The 19,579-nt window shown below is 30.9% G+C and overlaps 2 protein-coding genes across 2 annotated transcripts; both read left to right on the plus strand.

Annotated features, from left to right (window-relative positions):
- On the plus strand, window positions 1–2,334 carry LOC123208431 (ricin B-like lectin R40G3). Its single transcript, XM_044625956.1, has 4 exons — window positions 1–657; window positions 1,009–1,131; window positions 1,668–1,896; window positions 1,992–2,334. Exons 1-4 carry the CDS (start codon window positions 118–120, stop codon window positions 1,994–1,996), a joined length of 897 nt encoding a protein of 298 aa, XP_044481891.1. The 5' UTR covers window positions 1–117; the 3' UTR covers window positions 1,997–2,334.
- A 13,123-nt stretch (window positions 2,335–15,457) lies between these two features.
- LOC123200906 (NAC domain-containing protein 87-like) lies at window positions 15,458–17,351 on the plus strand. The gene is made up of 3 exons (XM_044616290.1): window positions 15,458–15,810; window positions 15,899–16,179; window positions 16,438–17,351. Exons 1-3 carry the CDS (start codon window positions 15,624–15,626, stop codon window positions 17,212–17,214), a joined length of 1,245 nt encoding a protein of 414 aa, XP_044472225.1. The 5' UTR covers window positions 15,458–15,623; the 3' UTR covers window positions 17,215–17,351.
- Window positions 17,352–19,579: the final 2,228 nt, after the last annotated feature.

Below are 19,579 nucleotides of genomic sequence, written 5' to 3' on the forward strand. Positions count from 1 at the left end.
TTAGATTAATTAACTTTCCGTTACATCTGGTCTGTATGAACTGCCATTTTATGTAATGACCAAATACTGGTCTCTCATCCACAAGATAGATATATCTTCCAGAACAACATTTCAGTAATGGAGTATCCACACAGTCACCATCACCATCACCACCACCGGAGGGACGAAGACGAGGAACAACCACCTCACCCACCACCGTCCTATGAGCGACCACCACCATCATACTTTCAAGACAACGAATATGCACCCCCACCACCACCTGCATATTACCAAGAAGAGGAGTTTCCACCTCCACGGCCCCATTATCAGGAACCTGAGTATGCCCCACCAGCGCCACCATCTACACATGTGAGTCACGTGCACCACAGTTACACCAGTGATCCACAAGAATACAACTCTTTCGATTACCAAGAGACACCAACTGAGGTGAGCCATGTTGCTCATGGAGAATATCAACATGAGGCTTCACATCATTCGTGGAGGCCTCATTTGCCGGCTTTTCTTCATCATCACTCTGATTCTGCCTCTGGCCCTCTCTCTCACCTCGCTAACAAACCCACTGTCAAAGTCTGCTGCAAGGCTGGGCCCGATCTCTTTCTCACCATCAGAGATGGTCAACTGATTCTTGCAACATCTGATCCCTCAGATGAGTTCCAGGTTTCAACTTTACTGTTACCTTAATGCCCTTTTTCTACACTTGATTTTTTAATTTTGTTGTTCATTTCTTTGTTTATGCTATTCTTATATGCCAATTTCACGGTAAACTGCTCTCAATTGAGAAGTTCTAAATCTGGATTTGAAGGGTTGTGTGGTAATCTGATCAGGGTTAACTATTCTTTTGCTTTTATAAATCAAAAGATTCCTTTTTTTTTTCGCTTTAGAATATAACAAAGTAATACCTTTTACTATAATTTGATTCAATTCTAGCTGTACTATTACAAATTGATGCTTCTGGGTATGTTGATTTGCTTCTTATGTGTAAGTTTGGTTGGTTGATTTTTGTTGCAGCATTGGTACAAAGATGAGAAGTTCAGTACCAGAGTGAAAGATGAAGAGGGCTTTCCTTGCTTTTCTCTGGTCAACAAAGCTACTGGTCAGGCCATAAAGCACTCTGTTGGATCTGGTCATCCCGTAAGAATTCTATAACATCCCTAAGCATTTATAACCTTATTATTTGAGATCTGGGTTTCTGCTACTTTCATTTCCCATTAGTCAAATGTTACTAGTAATATGTATTTCACATTGTCGTCTAATAAATCACTGAAAGGAGGATTTCATGGTGTATCTGATACCTGCTCTTTTAGGGAGAATGGATTTGATCACTGAGCTGTGTCGAAGTCACTCAACGGATCAGAATCTTTATCAATTTTTTGCCCTAAAAGTTTTCTTCGGTTTCTATAGTTCTCTTTGTTTGACCTTATGTTTTTGGTACAGGGAAAGATTATTTTATCTTTTTATGGACTAACATCTGAATGTAACTATGTTTCTCATGCTACAAAATATTTTGTTTGACAATTATGATTGTTAATCTATTATTGATTTGCCCATTACTTAAGTGAATTTTAGATTCTGATACAAGTTATAACAACAAAGTTGAAGTGCTAAACATCTGTGCACAACCCAAGACATATAGCACTAAACTTTCTACCATGAAAACTTGTCTGCAGGTACAGCTGGCACGCTATAATCCAGATGAGCTTGACTCATCTATACTCTGGTCTGAGAGCAAGGACATAGGTGATGGTTACCGAGCAGTAAGGATGATTAACAACATTCGCCTGAATGTCGATGCTTTTCATGGTGATAAGGACCATGGTGGTGTCCATGATGGCACTACAATTGTGCTCTGGGAATGGGCCAAGGGAGATAACCAGCAATGGAGGATCACCCCTTACCGTAAGTTCATCAACAAACAGGACTCAAGGATTTGAAATTACTAACATGTCTTTCATTCATTATTTTTCTAATATATCTTTCTTTTGCTTCTGCAGAATAAATCAGTACTGTCCTGTGGTCTCTAGAAGTCGTATTATGTTTGCTAAAGTATTGCTTGGAGGATTTGACATATATTATCTGTATGAATTGGTATTGTCTTGTGGTCTCTAGAAGTCATATTATGTTTGCTAAAGTATCGCTTGGAGGATTCGACATATATTATCTGTATGAGTGGTGGTGTATTATGTGTTTAAACTGGACATCTTGATGTGTTTTATGATTCTCAGATTCTGTTGCTGTTGTTCTATTTTGTGGACCGGATTGATATCCATATTATGTAATAATGAATTCTAAACATCTTATCATTTGGTATGAATGTTCTATTTCTGTGGTTGTGTATATCCAGCATGATCTAGGAATTAGGCTCCTCAAATCAAATTCTTGTAACACAAGAACACACACTTGAAGATCCTGACATCTTCAATACAGATTTTCGTAGATTTTAGATGGGAGATTATTGCAAGAGAAATTGAAAGAAATACAGCCAGAGAATGTATTTCATTACCTTGAGTCCTCCAAATTGTCCCTAGTTATAGGGTTGACTCCTTTTGTGGGCAACTTACATCCTTTGGGGGGAGACTCTTGGGTGCTCTCTGATGAAAAGCCTTGAACCTGGCACAAGCCAAGAAGTTTGGTGAAATCTGGGAATATTTGTGAATTTTAGTCATTGATTGGTGCTCATAATCAGGGTTGGCCAATGTGTAATTTGCAAAATGTTGATAGCTGTTGGCTCAATTAAATTTATGAGCATAATTAAATGCAATACAAAGTATAAAACTAGTTGAGAAGTGCAGAACAGGAAAAGGCTCTGGCCTGCAATGGAGTTTTCCTCCGGCCACCATTACCCAGGATTTGAACAACATGCACCCTTCCACACCTTTTAAAAGTATGTATTTAACACTTTTAATTTCCAACCGCCACCTCCACCAGCTCAGGTGAGCCCTGTTGTTCAATCTGCCTCCTCCTTTCTTATGGACTGCCCCAGCAGAAAGTGACTCCATTGTTTCTCATGCAGCAAACTTTTTCGTTTGACACTAAACTTTATAAAAATAAAGGTTGCCTGCAGGTACAGTTAGTACCTTATAATGCAGATGAGGTTGATTCATGTATCCCGAGGCTTTCCATGCTGATTCGAAAATTGGATGCGTTGACTGTGCTCTGTAATGCACTAAATGAAGAAAGAAATAGTCAGCCAGCAGCTGCATAAACCAACAGCTGCCACTTGTGAATTTCAGACAAGTAAATTTCGTTGCTAGATGACACTCTAACACCCTCCGCCCCTGTCCAACTTGTCACAGACCAAATCACTCCTATATTACTCGTGTGCGGAACTTAGTTGCTATGGAGATAATGCATATTTAGGGGTGCCAACATCACCCTCTAAATCATGCAGCTAGGGCTGGATGCTTTTGGAATTGGGCTGGGCCCTTAACAGACGAGCCCCATGCTTTTGCAAGTTAGCCCATTAAATTACATTTTTCAAATTATTTTTACTTGTATTATAACCTAATCTTTCTTATCATATGTTTTGTACCATAAAATGAATAAATAACCCCATCACATTCCAATATTAAAATTTAAAATCCTAAATATATAAATTATAAGATTTAATTCATATTTTTCACACTTAACTCGAGTCAATTGTTTATATTTCAATTTCGAACTCAAACCCGTAATTTTTTAACTCAAACTTTGTATAATTTAATTAAATTGAACTCAGGGGACTTGATTTGAATACAAATCTAGTTAAGATTAAGCCATGTCAGAAAATTAATTATTAAAGTACCATTTAATTAGAGTTTTTAATGACTTTAATTACAACAACCAATCAAAATCAACCACTTGTGTTTTTAATTTCGTCTACCAACACTATTTTTCACCTACTTTTTTCTAATAATTATTTATACATCCATTCAATTTCATACAACTATTCATTACATCATTTTTTTAATAATTTTTTTAGATATACAATAAAAAAATATTAATTTTCCAAATAGCGAAAGCGGCACTTTCCGAATTGCATGTTAAAAATTAGGTAAAAATTCAAACCAATACTATATAATAATAATAATAATAATTAGATTAACTAAAAAAAATAAATGGGGTTGTGAGGTAATTTTTCACTATTAAATATATTAAAATCTTGATATTAATTTGATTTAATTATAGTTGGTGGTATCTTAGCCCTTAATTACATTTTGGCTTTTCTTTTTTTTCCCCCCTATCTTAACAAATTTTCATAGACTATAAATTAATAATTTAAATTAAAATAAAGAATGTTACGATTTTCATATGATCGCGTGTATTCATAAATATTTTGAACAAATTTTTTAATACAAACTTACATAAAATGGCAATTTTCATGTCACATTTTTATTTTTTTAAATCTATTTTTAATTTATACTTCTCAATTATATAACATCACATCAATTTTGATGGATTAATTTTTGTGTAGGGAATTTGCTTGCTAAGAGTAATCTACAAAGAGTATAGGATAAACTAGTATTTGACATAGACATAATTGTAGGCTACAGCCGGTGGCCTAAACTTGGAAACGGTCCAATTAAGCTAGACAGTAGTACAATGATTCAAAATTTTAAATAGATTGATCGGTTGAATCGGTTAGACTACAAATCATAGCACAATTTGTCTTTAGTTATGGAAATTTCTTATTTTGACAATACGGATTTTATAATTATTGAGAGTCAAAACCAATAACTTATAAATGAAGGTTGACATACATGACGGTAAGACCAAATTTAGTTTTAATTAATTATATAATTCAAATTTTGTTTTTAATGAGTCAAATAGACAAATATATGTTAAACATTATTTAAAATTTACTTAAATAATTAATTGATATGATCACCAATTTGATCAGTCTAATTAGAAAAAATTAGATCATGTCAAGGCTAATTCAATTATTAAAATAGTGGATAATACAATGCCTATTTTAAATATAGAAAACATTAATTTTCATATTTAAATGTAAATTAAAGATAATAACATTTGGAGATATTAAACTATAATTTTTTTTAATATAAAAAATAATAGACCGATAATTGTATACGTTTGTTATACTTGTAATTAATATTAATTGTGGTAATAAATATTAATAATTAAGTAGAGTTTAGTTTATAAAAATAAAGATTACCGGCCACCCACCCATAAAGTTTATTGATAATACTTTTTTCTCCTCAATATATGGAAACTAACCTAACACCCCATTGTTAGTTTTCTTTAATATTTCAATAAAACTAAATACATCTATAATTAATATCAAACTGAGCACTAAAAATGGTAACTTTAATATGCAAAATGAATCTAGTGAAGAGAGAAGGAGAGAGAGAGGAGAATGAAGAGAGAAGATTTTGAAAATGAAAATTGAAGAAGACACGAAAACGAAGGGAGGATTTTGATTTTGTAAATCTCTTTATTGCAAATGGGTTTGGTTTTATTAATGAGCTTTGAAAAACAGACAAATTAGTAGTCAAATTGAGAAACCAACTTGCTGCATGTGTTCTTAAATTGCTATCCAACTCAGATTCTCATATATTTTTATTTATTTATTTATTTAAATATTTAGTTATTGGATAGTTGTGAGCCTTTTTATCCATCTAATTAATATAATTGTGGTGTAGTAGATGGGATGTTGTTTTTTAGTATGTAACAGCAAGTAATAATGTCTGAGATTAGTGATTAATACAAGGCCAAATCACTATTTCCCACCCAAGGTTTCATACAAATTAAACTTTTTATTTGTTAATTTTTAAAAATTTAAATATTCATTTATTTATTACTTTTGACTATTACTCTCAGGGGTAAAATTGTTATTTAAAAAAATTATTTTTCACTTAAGTTTTAAAAACTAATAATTTCACCCTTAACCTTAAATTTCCAAGGTTTAAAAACTGTCTTCCCCCACCCCCCACCTAGGGTTTGCACAACTACATATTTTTTTCATTAATAGCTACACCCCAACCTTCTAAAAAATTTTAATTTCACCCCGGTTTTACTTTTAGTTTCTAGATAGTTATCGGTGACCTTCTCCCTACGTCTCCTACATCTTTATCACTGAGAATGAGTCGTCAGAGTCCATCTCCCTCCCATATTATTGTTGTCTAACATAAAAGCGAATTGAAGATCTCGCTTGATTTCAACCTCTTTGGTAACTTGCACCAAGGAGGCTAGCGATCAAAACAGAACATACCGACTTGTTCTACTCTAATCACCGGCCTCTTTGGTGTCGCTCATCGACATGAGGTACCAAAGAGGCCTCTCACTCAATTTCGATCGACTTGTATGTTGAACAAAGATGATATGACAGAGAGATGGACGTCAATGACTCATTCTTAGTGGTGGAGATGTCAGAGATAGAGGAAGAAAGTCGTCACCGACAATTTGGAAACTGAAGGTGAAATGGGGTGAAATTGAAGTTTTTTAGAAGGTTGGATGTGCTTGTTAATGAAAAAAATTGTAATTGTGCAAACCATAGGCTGAGGGGGAGGGGGGAGTCAGTTTTTAAACCTTAAAAATTTAAGGCTATGGGTGAAATTGTTGGTTTTTAAAAATAAGGTAGGAAAAAGATTTTTTTTTTAGTAAAATTTTTAAATAGTAATTTTATCTTTGATAATAATACTTAAAATTAATAAATAGGTGAATATCTAAATTTTAAAAAATTAAGCAATAAAACATTAGGTTTTTATCAAAACTTTGTATGGAACATAGTCATCATTTCGCCTTAATTCGATGAAGATTTGTTATGTCGACAAAGACACATGTGTCACATTGAACAATTGGTCGGTTGCTTTCTTCTACTGTTTAGTCTGCTCGTTTTACAGTTAGAGCAGTTAGGCCCCTTTTTTCTGTCTGTTACCCAAACTTTTGAATAATACCCAGGAAACCCTTAAAGAAAAGTCAATTTAGTTTACTTTTAGTTATCAAATCCACTTCAATTAGCAGTTAAATATTGAGATTAGAAAAGGTTTATTATTACTTAGATTATTTAATGAAGACTACGTGGGCTTTTAAATTTAAATTTCCTCCTCATAATTGGTAGCAAATACAACACACCTATAAGTCTTAAAAATTAACAAATCACCCAAAGAGTTAACGAATATCAATGATATCAATTACTTTACTTTAAAAAGACTACAATATCTTAGAAATGAATTCAGTCTGAGTTAAAACGAGTCTAAGGCTTACTCAAACTCAGATCTAATTCATAATATTTAACTCAAATTTATTTTAACCAATATATAATATCACTAAAGGGTTATTAATAAAACACACAATATTGTAGCGAGATGAATAATATCATCTGAAGTCAGCTCATTCAAGTTGAAGTTGAATCAAGAATTTCAATCTTGATAACTCAAATAAGATTTACTTCGATAATACCTTTTATTTATTTATAATATTCTTTTGAGTTTTTGTTTCTTTCATTTTTTTAAAACTATATAACATGATGTACAACAATGAATATGGATTGGGGAAGGAGAAGATTAGATTTTCGGATATAAGATTTAGGTTTTATTTCAATTTTAATTCTTTATTACAGAAAAAGTAAACAAAGTTTTAATTTCAAGATCTAATAACGTAAATCAACCTTTTGGGTGCATTCGTTACTTTCTAAAACCACAGGGAGAAAATTGTTATTTTTATGGAATTCTCATTCTTTGTCCTACCTGTCTGAGTGGCAGCCAACTGTTGAACCCGTGAAACAGCAATGGCTAAGATTGAAACTTTGCCGCTGGCAGAAGCATGGAATAACTTGATCACTGGATTCATCACTCTCTCGATTTGAGATTTTGTTGTATTAATTATACTTATCTTTTAATCACGTTAACATTTAAAAGTAAAAATTTATAATTTTTTAATATTAATTAAACAATTAAAACGTCTTTATAATATTAATATGGCATATTAATTAATAAGAACCCAATAATGTTACCATTCAAGTCAATTGTTCATATCTCAATTTCGGACTCAAGCCTGTAATTTTTAAACTCAAACTTTGTATAAACTTAATTAAATTGAACACACGGGACTTGATTTGACTACAAATCTAGTTAAGATTAAGCCATGCCAGAAAATTAATTATTAAAGTACCATTTAATTAGAGTTGTTAATGGCTTTAATTACATAATTTCTAGATCCATCCTACAGTTTCATAACAACAACCAATCAAAATCAACCACCTGTATTTTTAATTTCGTCTACCAACACTATTTTTCACCTACTTTTTCTAATAATTATTTATACATCCATTCAATTTCATACAACTATTCATTACATCATTTTTTTAATAATTTTTTTAGATATACAATAAAAAAATTATTAATTTTCTAAATAGCAAAAGCGACACTTCCTGAATTGCGTGTTAAAAAGTAGGTAAAAATTCATACCAATACCATATAATAATAATTAGATTAACTAAAAAAATTAAATGAGGTTGTGAGGTAATTTTTCACTATTAAATATATTAAAATCTTGATATTAATTTGATTTAATTATAGTTGGTGGTATCTTAGCCCTTAATTACATTTTGGCTTTTTTTTTTTTTTCCCTATCTTAACTAATTTTCATAGACTATAAATTAATACTTTGAATTAAAATAAAGAATCTTACGATTTTGACATGATTGCGTGTATTCATAAATATTTTGAACAAATTTTTTAATACAAACTTATATAAAATGGCAATTTTCATATGATATTTTTATTTTTTAAATATATTTTTAATTTATACCTCTCAATTATATAATATTACATCAATTTTGATAGATTAATTTTTGTGCAGGAAATTTGCTTGGTAAGAGTAATCTACAGAGAGAATAGGATAAACTACTGGTTGGCACAAACAAAATTGTAAGCCGCCCAATGGCCTAAATTTGGAAGCGATCCAATGTAGTGCAATGATTCAAAACTTTGAATAAATTGATCGATTCAATCGGTTAAACTATAAATTAGAGTATAATTTGTTTTCGGTAATGGGAATTTCCTATCTGACAATACAAATTTTATAATTATTGAGAGTCAAATAAATGAAGGTTGACATACGGGATGATAAGATCAAATTCAGTTTTAATTAATTATATATAATTCAAATATTGTTTTTAACAAGTCAAATAGGCAAATATGTGTTAAATATTATTTAAATAATTAATTAATTGATATGATTACTGATCCAATCAATCTAATTAAAAAAAAAATCAAATAAAGTAAAGGCTAATTCAATTATTAAAATAGTAGATGATACAATGTCTACTTTAAACATGGAAAATATTAATTTTTATATTTAAATGTAAATTAAAGATAATAATACCGGGGGGTATTGAACTATACTTTTTTTTTTTTCAATATAAAAAGTAATATACTTGTAATTAATATTAATTGTGGTAATAAATATTAATAATTAAGTAAGTTTAGTATATATAAAAAAAAAAAAAGGTAACGTGCCACCCGTAAAGTTTATTGATAATACTTTTTTCTCCTCAATGTTTGGAAACTGACCCTAACACCCCATTGTTAGTTTTCTTTAATATTTTAATAGAACTAAATATATGCAAAATGAATCTAGTGATGAGAGAGAGAGTGAAGAGAGAAGGAGAGAGAGAGGAGAATGAAGAGAGAAGATTTTGGAAATGAAAGTTGAAGAAGACACGAAAATGAAGGGAGGATTTTGATTTTGTAAATCTCTTTATTGCAAATGGGTTTGGTTTTGTTAATGAGCTTTAAAAAACAGACAAATTAGTAATCAAATTGAGAAACCAACTTGCTGCATGTCTTCTTAAATTGCTATCCAACTCAGATTCTCATATATTTTTATTTATTTATTTATTTAAATATAATTCTGGTGTAATAAATGGGGTGTTGTTTTTTAGCTTTAAAGGTAGTATGTAACGGCAAATAATAATATATGAGATTAGTGATTAATGATATACGAAGATTTGTTATATGGACAAAGACACATGTGTCACATTGGGCAATTGCTTTCTTCTATTGTTTTGCCTGTTCGTTTTACGGTTAGAGCAGTTAGGCCCCTTTTTTTCCGGTTGTGACCCAAACGTTTGAATAATATACCAGGAAACCCTAAAAGAAAAAGTCAATTTAGTTTACTTTTAGTTATCAAATCCACTTCAATTAGCAATTAAATATTGAGATTAGAAAACATTAATTATTATTTAGATTATTTAATGAAGACGAAGTGGGCTTTTGAATTTGATTTCCTCCTCATAATTGCTGGCAAATATCAACACACCTAAAAGGTTTTAAAAATTAATAAAATCACCCAAAGAGTTAACAAACATCAATGATATTCACTGTTTTATTTTAAAAATACTACAATATCTTATAAATAAATTCAATATAAGTCAAACCAAGTCTAAGGCTTACTCAAATTCAGATCTAGTTCATAATATTTTACTCAAGTTTATTCTAACTAATATATAATATCACTAAAGAGTTATTAATAGAGTGCATAACATTGCTAATGTGATGAATAATGTCATCCGAAATCAGTTCATTCAAGTTGAAGTTGAATCATGACTTTCAACCTTGATAACTCAAATCAGATTTACCTCGATAATATATTTTATTTATTTATAATATTATTTTGAGTTTTAACTTTTCTCATTTTTTAAACTATATAACATGATGTACAATAATGAATATGGATTGGGGAACGAGAAGATTAGATTTTCGGATATAAGATTTAGGTTTTATTTCAATTAATTTTTTATTATATAAAAAGTAATATCTAATAATATGAATCAACTTCTTGGGTGCATTCGTTACTTTCTGAAACCACAGGGAGAAAATTGTTAATTTTATGGAATTCTCATTCTTTTTCCTACCTGTCTGAGTGGCATCCAACTGTTGAACCCGTGAAACAGCAATGGCTAAGATTGAAACCTTGCCGTTGGCAGAAGTATGGAATTGCTGCTGATGACGTGTAGTTTGATTATTTTAATTTTTATTTAGATTTAAGGTTTATCAATAAGGCCAAACATCTTATTTTTATAATTCAAAGTTTGGGAGTGATGCGATACTCCTTGTATCATTAAATTTATTATTTAATTTCCATGAATTATGGACCAAGCTTTAATGACATAAGAGCGATGATCACTATGAGGCCAATGACTAATTCCGATTTGAATTTCGATAAAATAATAATTTTTTTCTTTCATATAAATACAAATATTAATTATCAATATATTGTTATTTTTATTAAAATTTTAACAATATACTAAATCTAGTTAAATAATCAATATATGTTTTTTTTACAAAGAGAATAGGAATAGCTCTACATACCTTTTACTTCTTCGTAACTATAAGTAGTCAACAATTGCTCGAGAGACAACCATGATTATAATCACCAATTTTTTCTTTTGATTTGATATCATCACGAAACTCACTCTCAAATAAGATAAATAAGATCAATATCATTAATTTGATTATTAAATTTATCGCTCTCCTAATTTAAGATTTTGTTGTATTAGTTATACTTATCTTTTAATCACGTTAACATTTAAAAATGAAAATTTATAATTTTTTCATATTAATCAAACAATTAAAACGTCTTTATAATATTAATATGGCATATTAATTAATAAGGATCCAATAATGTCACCATTCAAGTCAAAGCTAATATTCAAAATTTAATGTTAAAAATTGAAGAATTGTTGTAGAGGTTAGGTAGACCAATAAAGATATGCCAAGAGTGAAAAAAGTTGATGAGGTGGCCACTGCCATCACCAATCGTAAGCTGATTCCAAAGGAGTTTATCACCGTTTCCTCCCCAAGGTATCATACATTTAAATTTCCCCCCTTGAATATCTAAATAATAATTTACCCCTATAGAGTCACTGTTCTGTTCGTGTTTATATCATCTTTCTAGAAATATACTATATTAGTTTACAGTTAATCCGTTAAACTAACCAGTAAAAATCTTTAACGGAATACTAATAAAAGGACGTGAATCATTATTTAAGACACCTACTTAGGGGAAAAGTGTAGTACTGATAAATGAGGGGGTAAAATGGAAATAATCTCATTCTAAAGCCACTTTTCCTGGCTTTGCTATTCCGTTTCGGCCGAAAGCCAACAGTTTAAGTAAAAGAGAGTTGTCCCGGTGTCGGGTCCACACGTTATTCTCTCTTTTAAGATTTTTTTTAATTATTATTTTTTATTTCCCGTATTCCATGGGTAGATTCGTCTGCCTAAATTTGTATTATAATTGAATATTCTCATATTTTTACTGTATTTTAATCTAATTTAGTCATGTACGTCTTGCCACAAAATGTTAAGAGGATTCTTCATCATTTTTCTTACGAAAAAAATTGTATAAAAATAATATATATTTTTGGTTAATTTATATATTTTGTAATCAAATGATTTTAAAATAAAATAAAAAATAATTTTTTTTTGCATAGAATATTTTAATAATACAAATGATTACCCTTCATAATTTCGACAAGTTCCCATTAAATCAAATCTTAAAAACAATGATGAGGTGGCAAGATCAGATGGGCACAGTGATGTAAACATCTAGGGGGCTGACCTCATCAGCGGCAAAGTAAGATCCAACTCGCCTCAACTGTCACCACGTGGGGGATGGCCCGCACAACCTAATTCAAATTATGATTAAACACTTAAACGCTGCCGTATGAACATCTAATTATGTGATTAATTAACAATAATATAATACTGTCGAAGAAGTTGTGTACAAATTCTATGCTACCACAAACGCAACGAGAGTTGGTAAGAATTCGATGTGGATTTCCACGTTGTGGGCGCCGGAATGTTGAACGTTTTCCAGCTAAGGCCGCGCTTGGCTTTGTCATTAAATTGGAAACATGGCTAATTTTAAGCGAAAATATTAGGTCATTCCATATGTAACATGTGATTTAATTTAGATTAATTAATACTTAATTACTTTTAAAGTTAATTATACCATTGAAAGACCGTGTAGAGCTTTTCAATGTTTAATAATTATTGTGGATGGAAACTTTGGATTCAGAGTTTAAAATAAGTTTCATCTGTTTCCGGTTGACCCATTAAAAAATAAAAATTATAATAAAAAAACAATATTTTTTTTAATTGAGTTAATATAATGAAGGACCTACGAGTGGGGCAGATTACCCTAATTAGGAATTTCTTCCGTTAATTTTGTTTGGTTTTCTATTTTAGTGCTTATGATCCTAAATTTTAGAATTAATTAATGGGTTTATTGTTTTTTAGTGTATATTTTACCATAACCCCAATCTATTGGATAGGAAAATATATTAAATAATGTTTATTATAATTTTATTTTATTAAATATTATTCAAATGCTCATTCAAGTAAGGTTGGAGACAACAATTTAACTCAATAAATTAAGTCTTTAACTTATTTTTTATTAAACTGAAAAAAGATTTTTTGTAGGAATGAAGACGAGAACCACTAAAATTATTGCAATTTGAGATGAAGATTAATGTATCTTTAACATGTCCCTTTCTTGATTTATCATCTCTCTTATACATCGTTAAAATATTAAATTACTATTATTAATATGTTCAGATATATAATAACTATTTTCTTAAAGGGATTGTCAATTAAAGAAGAGGAAAATTTTTCTCGTAAGGATAGAGAAAAAGATAGAGAAAACATTATTCCGTAAGGATATAAATTTTTCATCAATTGTATATCAAGGATACAAGAAGAACAAAAAAAAAAATTAAGATATTTGATTTTACTTTGTGTCGTGCTTATCCCTAATCTATACCAATCGTTTGAACAAGTCAATAAATAATTCGGGTCTAAAAAGATGGGTAACAATAACCCATTTTCTCACTTGTTGGCTATTTGACAAACAATATGAACTTAAAAATGTTTTTACTTATTCAAATAAATGGGGAAGAAAATTGTAAATCTGTATAAAAAAATTGTAAATCTGTATAAAAAACAAGTAAAATTAAAAGTCTATAAGTAGAACCTAAAATGAGAAAAGCCAGCAAGTAAGCTAGAGAGGCGGCATCTCATAAAATAATAATTATTTTTACATAATTCAAAATTTTTTCGACTTTCTTAATTTGTAACGCTAAATTCTCTCCATTGGAAATGGGTCTTGCTTTTTTGGCATATTTTATTTTCATCCCTTCATTCCAAATTGGATTTGTTTACTGAGTCACTCAGTCAAACAGTCATACGTATAAATTCCAAGTAGTCTACATATTGGTATACCTTTTCAACGTTAATATATATACATACACCTTCCCCAAATGGCCAAATTCATTATTTCCATGATTAAACTTCAATTATAAAATTCACCAATCCACTTGTTGGTGCCTTTAATTTTGTATATTATCTTTTACAACCTCAGATTAATGGTGTTCTCTTCAAGGACAAAAACGGAACTAAAATTAAACGTAGGTTCTATCTGAACTGAGTTTGGGTTGATTTAAACTTATATTAAATTTATAATATCTAATTCAAATTCATTCAAACTAATATTATTTTGTATTTGACTCCTTGAACCGGTTTGAATTTGCATCTAAGTTTAGTTTGAACCAATTAAACTCAAATTGAAACTCTAATTCAATCGTGTGACTCAAGTTCAAAGGCTTATCAACAATTCTTTTCTAAGACTATTAGTTTTTTATGATTTTTTTTCTCCTTTTTCTTCTTCAACGAACTTTTTATCTTCTCTAATATCACTGTTTTTTAGTTAAGTTAATTTGAACTTAAACTTGAGTTTGTCATTTCAAATTCAGACCAAACTTAATTTGACTATTATTTAAAATTGACTTGATTCTAATTCATCCTTAAAAAAAATATATCAATTAAATATATTAATAATAATTAAAATAATATTATATATACAAATAAAATATACAAATAAAATATACAAATTTTTATATATACCTAATATAATAATATGTGATTAATTAATTTTAAAATAAAAAATAAATAATTATATTTCTCAAATAAAAAATTATTACCTGAGATTATATATAAAATATCATGCATATAGTTTCATTCAACCAATTGTACGGCCATCAAGGAATCTGCTGACATTGTAATTAATATAATTGCGCACGTTTCAGGCTTGAAAAAAGTTGACGGATAAAAAGTAAATGGAAAAAAGTGGGGTGTATTTGTAAAAGGGGATAATTTCGGGAAAAAGATAATAAAGGAGAAAGGATGAACGTAAAAGGAGTATGAAATTACCAATGGGTCCCTCTTCTTCTTGCTCTGTCCAGGCCGAGGTGGAAACCTTCCTAAACCAATAATTTCCAATTTCGCGGATTGATTTTCAAACAAACAGGTAGATATAGCTGAACAATATTATAAAAATAAATTTAAATTTTAAAATTTGTTCGATTTAATCAAGTCTCTGTCACGGTAAGGCTTCTTTTGGAAGTGCCTTGCAGGCTACGTATCTGTTGTATCTTCTTTCATCACCTCGCTGCTTTGGGCTTTTTTTCTTCTTCAAGCTCTTCTATTTAAGCCTTCCTATTCCACTTTGTTCTGCTTTCTTAACCGCTCTTCCTCTCTTCTGCTTTCTATAATTTTCTGTTGTTATTGCCTTCTTCTGCAAATATATACATACACACAACCCTCTCTAAATTTCTGTGTATTGTTCATATGGAAGAAGCTACTGTTGTGAACAAAGGAGACGACTTGATCGAGTTGCCACCCGGGTTTCGTTTCCACCCCACCGATGAAGAGATAATTTCTCATTATCTCACTGAGAAAGTCATGAATAGCGGCTTTGCTGCATGTGCGATTGGTGAAGCCGATTTGAATAAGTGTGAACCGTGGGATTTGCCTAGTAAGGAGCTATAGCTATGGAGGTTTTCTAATTCTGTATGTTTTGATTTTTATTCCTGTTTCTAATTTAAGTTTTGTATTTTGTGCAGAGAAAGCAAAGATGGGTGAGAAAGAATGGTACTTTTTCTGCCAAAGAGACAGAAAATATCCAACTGGGATGAGAACAAATCGAGCTACTGAAGCTGGATATTGGAAGGCTACTGGTAAAGATAAAGAGATTTATAAGGGAAAAGGCTGCCTTGTTGGGATGAAGAAGACTCTTGTTTTCTACAAAGGAAGAGCTCCTAAAGGAGAGAAGACCAATTGGGTTATCCATGAATATAGATTAGAAGGCAAACTCTCCTATTACAATCTTCCCAAAACTGCTCAGGTACTGAATTTTTTGTTTTCATTCTTTTTCTTTATCCCCAATTAAAAGATTTACATGTACATGATGATGATGACGATGATGTCTTTTTCAATTTTTATCCTTTTTACTAACTTTTTTGTGTTGGTTGAAAGTCATCTTTCATGGGGCCTCCTGGCAGTTCCTTATTTGCTTCGGCAAATTCTGCTTCTGTGAGCTGAATTTTGTAGAACATGGAGTAGTAACTAACATTACTGTGTTTTGCTTCCTTCAATATTTCAGGATGAATGGGTTGTGTGTAGGGTTTTTCACAAGAACACAGGGATCAAGAAGAGTCCTCCAATTTCAGGCCTTTTGAGGATCAACCCTTATGGTGATGATTTATTGGATTATTCTTCACTTCCACCTCTCATGGATCCTGCTTACAACTCCAGCAAACCTGGTTCAAGCTTCACAGATAATGAAAATGAATCCAAAGCCATCAATACTGCTTCGACATCAAGATCTTCAGATGGAAATTACCTCTCATACCTTCACAGCAACAGCAACAACAACCAAGCCTTTCTTCATCCTGCAAATAGTACTAATTACCAAACACAAACCTCCAATTTTTACCCTCAAATACCAATCTCATCAAATCCTAATCTTTTCTCACACCAGTACATTCCAAATCCTGCAGTCTACTTGCACCAAGGACTAAGGAACCATTCTGGTGCAACAAGCTTGCCCGGTTCCGGTGTCACCGCCCCCGATCAGGTGATTTTACAGGCATTAGCAGCCGGCAATGAAAGGCCTAAAATGGAGAACAATCAGTGCAAAGTGGAGCAGTTTTCATCGAATCAATCCATGGTCAGCCGCTCACAAGACACTGGACCTAGCACAGACATGAACAACACTGAGATATCATCAGTTGTATCAAAGCAAGACTTGGCAGGCAACAAATCTTATGAAGATCTTGAAGGTCCTTCAGTTGGTTGCTCCTTAGCTGATCTAGATGGCTTCTGTTGGGAGGATTACTATACTGATCATGAACGATTTCAATCCACCGATTATCATTAAATTAATTAATCATCAGCTTGTTTGTTTCGTAATTAATTTCTTAGGATCAGTCTATGTGATTTGGATTCTGAATTACTTGTATAGTGATTAAACTGCAGCGAAAGATTCCCTGGAAATATTAATCTATTCTTTCTGTATGTTAGTGCATTTATTCTTCTTGTTTCTTCTCTTTCTTTCATGAAATTTTGAAGAGGCAACAGCAATGTTTACATCATTTACAGTCACTTCGTTCAAGATTTTTTCAAAAAGCTTGAAGAAGAATGAATTTATTAATCAGAAAGAATTAGTTGAATGAGCAAGCTTAATTAGTTAATAATTAACTTGTTAATTGAGATTAAAAGGATGATGAAATCACGTGCATCATGCCCTGAATCCATGGAGCAGATGCCACTCTTGAGAGTTGAAAGTAGATTAAAATAATCAAAGTGAAAACAACATAACAGGAACTTATCAGCTTCATCATCATCGATCGTTTTCTGTAAATAAACGCGGTTTCAGATTATTAAATTTAGAAGTATTATTCTCTGTATAGAACTGTACCCATGTTCTTATCCGATACCATAATCATTATTCTGATGAGATTGGAAATAAAGAGTTGGTAGGTCCATTGCTTTCAATTTGATGCTCCTTTAATGGAGTCATCAACGTCTGTATATAACAGAAATCAATCAGAAAAAAATTTTATACGTGTTAAATGAAGACATAAATGAATAAATGGGAATCGGTTATTGGAAGAGAAGAAAGGTTCATCATGTGTATACGATGGATGGATGGATGGATTTAATTTTCCTTTCTATTCAAAGCAAAGTTTTCTCTTATCTTCATACTTGCAGGAAAGTTAACCGCCCTTTATGGCTACCTTGTTCCATATTCTATTGCAGAAAGGAATAAATAATCGAAAACCAATAATAAAAACAGTACCAAGAATATTCTCCTCTTCATTATTTTATTTCAATCAAGAAAATACTGATTTGTTGCATGAAAACATGGCAACACAAACCAATCACATCCCTCCACGGATTTGTTGTCCCGCACGAAAACCAGTTTCGCAGCTTCCTCCCGCTGTTTTCCACCACCACCGTCCACCGCCGTTAGTATTGTTAGTTCAAATAACCCACATGAAAAACAATGAAAATTTCTTGAAAATAAGTAAGAAAATATAAAGTTTTACCATGAATATATATCTTCACGACGAAGAATTGATTGAACAGTGATATATACATATTCTTTTCTGGTTTCTTACAAAAACAGGAAAAACGTTCCTTGTCTTTTTATCAAACTATAATGACATAATCATGGATAAATATGGTAGTTGACTGAGAAAATGAATTAAATTGCACAGAAAATGCGACGAGCGGATTCAGCTGTACGAATTACTAAATAATAACATGAAAAAAAATCGTCGCAAATGTGGATTAGTGAATAGATAAATTACCTATCCTTTTTAATTACATATTAATTATCAATAACTAGGTTGGACAAGCTAACAGACTTTTAGGTCATCGATCATCATGTTCATTTTGTTATATAATCAAGGACAAACAATAAAATTTTAATTATGATATAACAATTATTAATATTAAGTACCTATTAATTCTTATTAACATTCCTAATTTTATTTATACACAAATATAATTTTGTGATGGTAACACACTGACACGGTGACACCCCATCTTCCTTTCAATTATTAGGGTTGATACCCAATTTAAAAAACTTAATTTTATCCTTATTACAACACTAGGGGTGGACTTGATCCAATATTTGGCTCGAACTATTTTAATTAATAGTTTGGATCAAGATTATCTAATTTATTTATCTAATGATATTATTTATTACGTTAATGATATTATTAAATTCTTTAATGACTATCTTCATCTTGCCAATACCTTTTAGTGACTATATGCATCAGCTAGAAAGAATTCGAACTAAGAATTATGGATTTGATTCAAACTTGAGTTAGCTTTAAATTTAGTTTAAATCGAATTGAATCCAACTCTTATTACACATATATACGATACAATATAATATATGATTTCACTAATATAAAAGTCAATGTATTGACCTCTCTGAATCAAACTTCTACCTAATCACTTACCATCTTCTTGACAAATTAATGGATATATATACACACACACAGAAACAAACGCAAGTTCATCAGATAACACCGACAGGAAGCATAAACTTGTAGTGGTTTGTTTCAACAATGTATATAAGTCATGGTTGAAAAATATTACCGATTATTCAGAAGAAGGTGAACGGGAAACTTCTTAGAAGTTTACAAGATCCGAGCTGTTTCTGTTTTTAACTTTTTTCAAATACTGTGACCACATGAAGTGAATCATTTAATTTTGTGAAGGTGATGGAT

The sequence above is a fragment of the Mangifera indica genome, chromosome 2 (genome assembly GCF_011075055.1).
Source record: "Mangifera indica cultivar Alphonso chromosome 2, CATAS_Mindica_2.1, whole genome shotgun sequence".
Lineage (NCBI taxonomy): Eukaryota > Viridiplantae > Streptophyta > Magnoliopsida > Sapindales > Anacardiaceae > Mangifera > Mangifera indica.

Coding starts and splice junctions, on each gene's coding strand:
- LOC123208431 (XM_044625956.1), top strand. CDS start 118: ATGGAGTATCCACACAGTCACCATCACCATCACCACCACCGGAGGGAC. Junction 658..1,008: donor ATCCCTCAGATGAGTTCCAG/GTTTCAACTTTA, acceptor TTTTTGTTGCAG/CATTGGTACAAAGATGAGAA. Junction 1,132..1,667: donor CTGTTGGATCTGGTCATCCC/GTAAGAATTCTA, acceptor ACTTGTCTGCAG/GTACAGCTGGCACGCTATAA.
- LOC123200906 (XM_044616290.1), top strand. CDS start 15,624: ATGGAAGAAGCTACTGTTGTGAACAAAGGAGACGACTTGATCGAGTTG. Junction 15,811..15,898: donor TGAACCGTGGGATTTGCCTA/GTAAGGAGCTAT, acceptor TATTTTGTGCAG/AGAAAGCAAAGATGGGTGAG. Junction 16,180..16,437: donor ATCTTCCCAAAACTGCTCAG/GTACTGAATTTT, acceptor TCAATATTTCAG/GATGAATGGGTTGTGTGTAG.